We start from the raw sequence: 7,989 nt of genomic DNA, 5'->3' as shown, positions 1-7,989 counted from the left end.
TGGCTGCCCCACACAGTATCTTTAGGTCTTTTCTTTTGGGTTGATCAGTGTCTATGGAGAAGGCTCGTCTAATCTTAGAAATGGAAAGCTAGGTGCAGGATTCTGGGAGTCAGGCTGGTGGCTTGGAGCCTTAGCCTCCAGTATGCCAAGGCTAACTTAATAGACCAATCCCCCATCCAGACACCTGTTTTGCTTTCTGCAGAAAACACATTTGTAGGTTTTTACTCTCATAGGAAAGAGGCATTTACTTGACTGCATGAAGTAGGGAAGGCAATGTAGGGATCTGACTTTATTTTTTGATGCTGGATGTGGAACCAAGTCCCTTTGCATGCTGAGCTCGACCCTGGAGATGCACTTGTAGCCACTGCTTGCCACTTAAACAATCTTGCAAATGTCTTCATGGTTGTCCCCTCCATCACCTTCAATCCAAGAAGTACCTGGGTAATGCTAGTTATGAATCTTCTGGCATGACTCTCCATGGTGTGTGTTTAGTTACTGATTTCTCTAATGCTGCTTTAGAGTTGCTCTCTTAGCCTACCTACTGAGTCTTTCATAACCCACTCATATGCATGCTTTCAATTTTCTTAAATGTTGTTTTTATTGTCTCTTGCCTTTCATGTTTTCAGTCTTTTAAAAAACCATTTCAGGACCAGCAAGATGGCTCAGGGGGTAAGATGATTTAAGTTCCATCTTGGGGACACACATGGTGAAAGAAGAGAACCTACGGCAGGTTGTCTTCTGACCGCCACATGCATGCCAGGGGATGTGCATCCTCCCATAGATGCAATACATACAAATAAATGTATTTATATAAAAGAGAAAAAGTTGGGCATGGTGGCACATGCCTTTAATCCCAGCACTTGGGGGGTAGAGGCAGACAGATCTCTATGAGATCAAGGCTAGTCTGGTCTGCATAGTGAGTTCCAGGCCAGCTGGGGGGTACATGGAGATCTTTTCTCAAACAGTAATGACAAGAACAACAACAAACAATGTACGGGGGTGGAAAGGCAGAAAGTAAAATCTTCATGATGAAAAGACGGTGATTAAATATGTAGATGCTCTGGGGCTGGAGAGATGGCTCAGCGGTTAAGAGCACTGACTGCTCTTGCAGAGGACTCGGGTTTGAGTCCTAGCACCCACATGGTGGCTATGAACCTGGCAGGGGTGCACTCACGTACATGCAGGCAATACACTCATACACATAAAATAAAAATAATAAACAAAGCCGGGCATGGTGGTGCACGCCTGTAGTCCCAGCACTTGGGAGGCACAGGCAGGTGCAAAGCCGTGAGTTCAAGGCCAGCCTGGTCTACATAGTGAGTTCCAGGACAGCTGGGGCTACAGGGAGACCCTGCTTCAAAAAGACAAAACAAACAAACAAACAAACAAACAAACAAAAACCAATATTTAAAAAATATGTAGATGCTCTTTATTCTGGTTTTTCATGTTTGAAATTTTCCATAATTAAAATTTGCCTCTATTCGTGTTTTAGTATGGTTTTGGAAGGGACGGGATTTTGGGGTCTTTATTCAATTGCCCTCTATTGGAAATGCAGAACCATTTATTTTTCTACACTGATTTTTTTTTTCAGGATTTTTAGTGTGTGTGTGTGTGTATCACAAGCATGTGGGTGCCTGAGGAGGCCAGAAAAGAGCATTAGATTCCCTAGAGCTGGAGTTACAGCCATTTGGGAACTGAACCTGCGTTCTCTGCAAATGCTCTGAACCACCAAGCCATCTCTCCAGCCCCAACCATTCACATTTTAACAAGCATTTATTGAGTATCCACTGTGTGCTAGGTAAGTACTCTGTCAAGATATACAGGAATATGGAATAGGGAGATTTTTGTTTTCCCTGATTACACTGTTTTTAAAAGCTACCTCTATGGCTAAATAATAGTGTTTGGTTTCTTCTTCTTTTCTAATGTTTGAATTTGTTTTGATTTTGATTTAGATGTTCAATGAAATATGAAAGAACTCCTAAAGGGGTAAAGGTGTTGAGTGTAAGATGGACTATCAGGGAGTATCTTCTCAAATCTGATGCTGTGGTGGTATGGGGACATATGCCTGGAATCCTGGCAGCTAGGAGCTGGAGTAAGAGGCCAGCCTGGGCTGCATATCACACCCTGTCCCAATAAGCAAAACTAAGCAAGTCATTTCTTTTTTGACACAGGGTCTTGCTGTTTAACCCAGGCTCATCTCCTTCTGGCACTACTACTGTCTACCTACTTTCTTCTCAAATCTGAATACTGTATTTGAACAAGCCATTCAAGTGGTTTAAATAATCAGTAAAAATGTGACAAGGAGTGGAAAACTATTATTTACTAGCATTCAGAGAGAAGATAAATTGTTTATTGTTTATTTTCCAGGAAGGTGGGAGAGTTTTGTCAATAGAAAAAAAATGAGGAGTGCCCCAATGGTGATTCGTAAACTGTATTAGAATAAGCGAAAACTCTCTGCTTTTAGTTTGTCCGTGATGGGAGTGCCATGAACTGAAGGTATTACTTATTAAATTCATTGTTACATAAAATCATTCCTGTTTGCTCACGGGGACAGCTGCTCCCCTAAGGGGCAGACAGCTACTAGAATCCATGAGCCATCAACCCTGGATCTAAGTGGATAACACTAGGAGGCCAGTCACTTCATCCAATAGCAATTTGTTATAGCCACTTATGGCTTGACTTGATTAGCTCTCTTCTGTCTTCCTTCTCCTCTGAGCTTTCTAGAGCAATTGTCTTCTAAAAAGGGGCCAAGGTCAAGTTAATCTCCCAAGGAAGCAAAAAGCTCATTGCTTTAGCTGCTTTTGCCCATGAATGTTTTTCAGGATAACATAGGTCTTATTGATAATATGTGTGTTTGTATATAGAGTCTTTTAGAGTAGGGACTGAAGCCATTCTGACAGAATTCCTGTGCCTGCATGTGGCAAGCTATGGTGGATGGATGGTGAGATAAAAATCTATCAGATTATAATCTACTTGAGGGCAGTGTGCATTTTGGAATATCTGTTTCAAAACCATCTAACATCATGCTGTGTATGTAAGAAATATTAAATATTTTTCAATATTGATTCAGTACTTTTAACAATGAATTTGTATTACTAGTTGTTTCTCTCAGAGCTTCTCAATAAACCTCCAATTCTAACAAAGTTAGCAAAGTCAAAAGTAATAATAATGATGATATAAAGCTTCACTTGTTAACATTTATGTGTGCTGGCACAAATGACAGAGTGCACATGGAGGTCAGAGACAACTTGTGGGAGTTGGTTCTCTCCTTCCACCACATGGGTTCTGGGGATAGAATTTAGGCCATCAGGTCAGGGCACAAGCACCCTACCCATTGAGCCATCTCCCTAGCTCTACAACAGCCACTTTTAATATTCCACATTTGTCAGAGATATTATGGGATGTTCATTGGTGAGAATACTATTCCTCTATCTAAAAATACACATACAGCTGGGAATCGTGGTGCATGCCTTTAGTCTTGACACTTGGGAGGCAGAGGTAGTATTTCTGTGATATTGAGGCCAGTCTTGTCTACATAGTGAGTTCCAGGTCAGCTGGGAGTACATAATGAGACGCTGTCTCCAATAACTAAACTAAACCAAGCCAAAAACAAACAAAATCAGAGACCATATTAAATCATGAAAAAATAATTTCACATTCTAATTTCGAATGATGGATAGATTGAATTCCAGGTCCCTTTAAAAAGTCTAAAACCATACTCTATGTATAGCAAAATCATTTACATACTAAATAACACTTTACTAGAATGATCTGATATAGTTTTAAACAGTAAAAAGGGAAAAATTTCAGGTTGCAAAAGCTCCCCTTTTTGCTGCTACATTTTGGTAGTGGTGCATGCCAGTCCCATTCCTCAAGAAATTCACTCTGATGAGGAAAACAATGTATAGAATAATACTTTCCACAGTAGGTATGAAAACTTTCACCAGCCTTCCAAAGGCGAGAGGAAGCCTGGGACTGGCGGCCTGGGCTGCCAGCTGGCTATTCGGAATTGGCTGTGTGAGAAGGGTAAGCAGCCTATCCTTTCCTCTTGAAGACAGCACACATCTCTCAAGGTTCCAAGCTTTCCCTTCCCTCAGGATCTTTCCAGTTTTACCAGAGTCACAGAATCTTAACACAGGAATAAGGTTTTAAGTTACCTAATCAGACTTCCTAGTTGGTGTTTAAGTCTTCGCTGCTTCTGTGTGTGTCAATGTCTGTATCACTTAGAACATACTACTAGCATACAAAGAATAAAACCCCAAACCCTGTTGGTTTAATTAACGGAGGAAGGCCTCGGCTCTTAACTGTTTGATTCAGACTGGAAACATCACCAAAGAGTAGATTTCCCTTTGGAAGGCTGTCTTCATGTCTATTTTATTTAATCTGGCTAGACCTGGTGTTTGGAAGATGGCTGTTATTTTTCACTCTTGAGCACATGAGAAAAAGGAGGTGCCTCAGATGCTCTCCTGGAGTATTAGAGAAAAACTTGCTCCAAAGACCGCAGAGAAGTGCTCCTCTGATTTTCATTCTAATTAACCAGTCATTAACAGGAAATTGGGATTGTGCTAAATTTTTTCGTGAAATTATGCTACTTTCTTAGGATGAACACCCCACCCCCAGGATACCAGAATGCGACAGAGGGGACGGGGCACAGGGGGGCATGGATCTGGGGGGAGGGAGGCCACCAGCAGGTCTGGCGTAAGGTCCAGATGGAGACTCCACATCCAAACTACAATCGTCTTCTCCAGCCGGCCAGCTCTGGTTGTGTAAGTACAGTAATGGCGCACATGCTGCTCAGTCTGTCTTCTTGTTTCCATCAAGTTAAGAGTCTAATGCTCCGCCTTGGTGCTCCCGAGTCGGCTCTTCTTCAGTTTTGCCTTGGGGTGCATTTTCAGCATCTTCAGGTTTCTTCCGCTTGGACCTTCTGGTCCTCTCGGCCCTCGCTGACCCCGACACAACCCGAACCTTGGCTGCCACTCGGGAGTATCTTCCTAGCAGGGCCGAGGTTCCTCCGGCTCTTTCCCTTTCTTCCGCGGGACCACTTTCAGAACCCGCGCATCGAGACTGAGCTTCTCGGCACCCGAAGGACCCAGCACAATCCAGTCCAGAACTCTGCGGCTGCGGGTCTCCGTGCGGGGCTCAGGTCGGGTGACGGTCACTGGCGCTCGAGCAGCGAGAAGCCCGGGCCTTCTCCCTTGGCCGGCCACCACCGCAGCTCCTCGTTGGCCTCCCTTCCAGCGTCCGGCTTGAGGATGGCTCCGGGCGGCGGCTCTGGGTGCTCCTCAGTGTTCCGGGAGCTGCACTTTGGGGCGCCACAGGCGTGAGGAGACGACCGGGGCCCGCCGCGCTCCCCGAGCCGGGCCGAACATCCCAGCCTCCGGGCGACTTCCGTGCGCCACCCCGCCGGCACCAGCTCCTCGGCTGGCCGGGGGCTTTGTCCCCGGTCGCCCCGCCCCGCCCTGCCCCGGGCACGCTGCGCCTCCCCGCCCCCTCCGCGGGCCCACTTCCTCGGCTCCGGCAGGAGCGCGCCGGGCAGCGAGGGGTTAAGCCGACGCGCTTAAGGCGCGGAGGGATCCGGAGGCGAACGGAGCGCGGTGCTGAGGCCGCCTCAGCGAAAAAAATGTCCGCCTGAGGAGACCCACAAGTTCTATCCGGGGGACCGCCAGCCCGCCCCGGGACCACGGGCGGCCAGGCCCGAGAGCCGCCCGCCCCGCGCGGACCCGAGCGCTCGCGCGGGCCCGAGGCATTCGAGCCGGAGGCGGCGCCAGGGGAAGCCCGAGCCCGCGCTCCCGGCCAAAGTGAACTTTAATCGGGGAGATTGGATGCGGAGACGGGGCGGCAGGTAACCGCGGGCAGGCGGGCGGGCGGGGCGCCGCCGGACTCGCGGAACTCTGGTCCCTCTGTACCGCGCCGAGCCCAGGGCCACGTCCAAGTTGTGGCGCGCGGCGGGGCGGAGGCGCGAGCCGCGGGATCCAGGCCCGGGCAGCGCTCGGCCTGCGCCCCGCTGGTTAACTCGGGCTCGGGCGCGCGGGGCCGGGAGGCGCAGAGCCTGCCTCATTGTTCCGCGGGTCCGAGGAGGGCGGCCCGAGTGGGAGGAGGACGTCGCGCGGGAGCCCTCCGAGTTGCCGGCGGCTGTGCTTCACGTCCACAGACGCGCGTGGGGGCGCTCCCCGACATCCCGGGGCCCCCGCCGGGAACGTCCGGGCGGCCGTGGCCGCAGATGCGGGCCTGCGAGCGGCACGCTCCCCGCAACTTGTCAGGTCTATTGTTGCCGAGAGAGTGAGTCACTCGGTCTTGGTCGCCGCCGCTCCGCTCGCTCGGCTCGGGCCCGTCCCGCACTCGGCCCCGGGGACCCCCCAGCACCGAGCCGGGCCGCCCGCAGAGCCGCCTTGGAAACTTGCGGGAGCCGCCGCGCCAGGCACGCGTGGGTTCCTGCCGCGAGCGGCGCCCCTACTCGCGCTGCGGTGGGGATGCGTGGGGGGGGGTGCCGGAGTGTCCGCAGCTCGTTCGCCCCCTTCCACGGCGGGTCTGGGGTCCCTGCCTCAGCCGGTCTGCTCTGCCTGTAGGACCTGTTAGAAGTGGCGAAGATGAATCCCCAGCAGCAGCGCATGGCCGCGATCGGGACCGACAAGGAGCTGAGCGACCTGCTGGACTTCAGTGCGGTACGAGAGCTCCTCCGCATCCCGGGGTTCTGCTGAGGTTTCCGAGATAGCAGGCGAGCGAAAAAGGGGGGGAAGCGGCACAGCAGCGCCGAACTCCATCTGCTTTTCCGCAGTTGTTCTCAGGGCTGGAGTCCAGCTCCCCCAAGTTGGACACCTGAACTTTGATGTAATGTCTAGACTTGCAGATTTCAAACTTTAGTGCCAGAGGGGTCATTTGATTTAGCCAGTTAAAAGAACAATGTAATCATGAGCTTTCGTTGAGTCACTCCCTAGCCCTGATGATTAGTAGGGAATTTAGACTTTTTATGAAAGAAAGATTGTTTTTTCTTGAACAGTTATCAGCATTTCCCTCCCCAAGACCTCATGTGGCTTGTATCGAAAGATGTCAGATTCAAGAAAGCCAGTGCAGCGCTAGAAATCCCAATCTTCCGTGCTGGAGTAGTTAGTATACATATATATTACATATATGTGCATATATGTTGTGTGTGTTGTATGTATAGTCTTAACAGAAATTGACTTAAGAATACAAGGTGAAGCCACAAGGCCCATCGCCCTTATTTCTTACTAATGGGCCGAATTCCATCATAAACTGCTCCTAGAAGGTGAAACTGCTGTATAGAACTGTTATTATCTTTATGCAGTAATTTCATCGGACGTGATTCTGATTGCAAGTGCTTATTAAGTAATGTTACTGTAATGAGAAACACTTAGTACCAAAGTGAAGATCATGGGTAAAAATTTACTGTTGAAACTTAATTATCTTGAAATCTTGTGTGTGGGTTTTCAGAGCAGAATGTAACCAGTTTTTCAAAGTACTATTAGTAAATGTATCTTTGATTTTTATTTCAAATTCCCTATGAAAATGAAGAAACTAATTGATGACACTTCGTGGACTTTTGTTTGCAAGGAGTGTAGAAGAATTTCAAGTTTAATAGATTTATTTTGGATTATTTGCAGATGTTTTCTCCACCTGTTAATAGTGGGAAAACCAGACCGACAACACTGGGAAGCAGTCAGTTCAGCGGGTCAGGTAAGCCGATGTTGAAAATCAGAACCTTATACTTTGGTATTGTGATGCATTTTAGTTAGAAAAACATAAAGCATTTTAGTGTCTGCCACACCATTCTTTACTGTGTCAGGTTAAAATCATACACTGAAAAAAGCTTCAACTTTGAGAGTTATACTAAAGATTCATTGATATTTTTATAAGAATTTCAGTATGGATTTGAAATTGTTCCCTTTTCTGTGAATGTTAAAATTGAAAATTGTCATGAGTACAAGGGACTATCTCATGACACTCTATTTAGAAAAGTACCAGAAGAAAATG

The 7,989-nt window shown here is 48.0% G+C and overlaps 1 protein-coding gene across 9 annotated transcripts in view; it reads left to right on the top strand.

The window, feature by feature from the left end:
• The first annotated feature begins 5,522 nt into the window (after nucleotides 1–5,522).
• Nucleotides 5,523–7,989, top strand: part of Tcf12 (transcription factor 12) — a 388,060-nt gene continuing 385,593 nt past the window's right edge. For 3 of the 9 annotated variants that reach the window (XM_029570701.1, XM_017801871.2, XM_008847527.3), the window contains exons 1-3: nucleotides 5,525–5,842; nucleotides 6,567–6,662; nucleotides 7,620–7,692. In XM_029570701.1, coding sequence (XP_029426561.1) covers nucleotides 6,588–6,662; nucleotides 7,620–7,692 — 148 coding nt within the window. In that variant the 5' untranslated portion in view covers nucleotides 5,525–5,842; nucleotides 6,567–6,587. Of the gene's footprint in view, nucleotides 5,843–6,566; nucleotides 6,716–7,619; nucleotides 7,693–7,989 lie in introns of those variants that run through there. The other 6 variants (XM_029570687.1, XM_017801872.2, XM_029570681.1 and 3 more) reach the window with 5 other exon arrangements.

The sequence above is a fragment of the Nannospalax galili genome, unplaced genomic scaffold (genome assembly GCF_000622305.1).
Source record: "Nannospalax galili isolate Female #2095 unplaced genomic scaffold, S.galili_v1.0 scaffold611, whole genome shotgun sequence".
Lineage (NCBI taxonomy): Eukaryota > Metazoa > Chordata > Mammalia > Rodentia > Spalacidae > Nannospalax > Nannospalax galili.
Note: the sequence above shows the minus strand (reverse complement) of the source record. Positions and strands in the feature narration are given on the sequence as shown.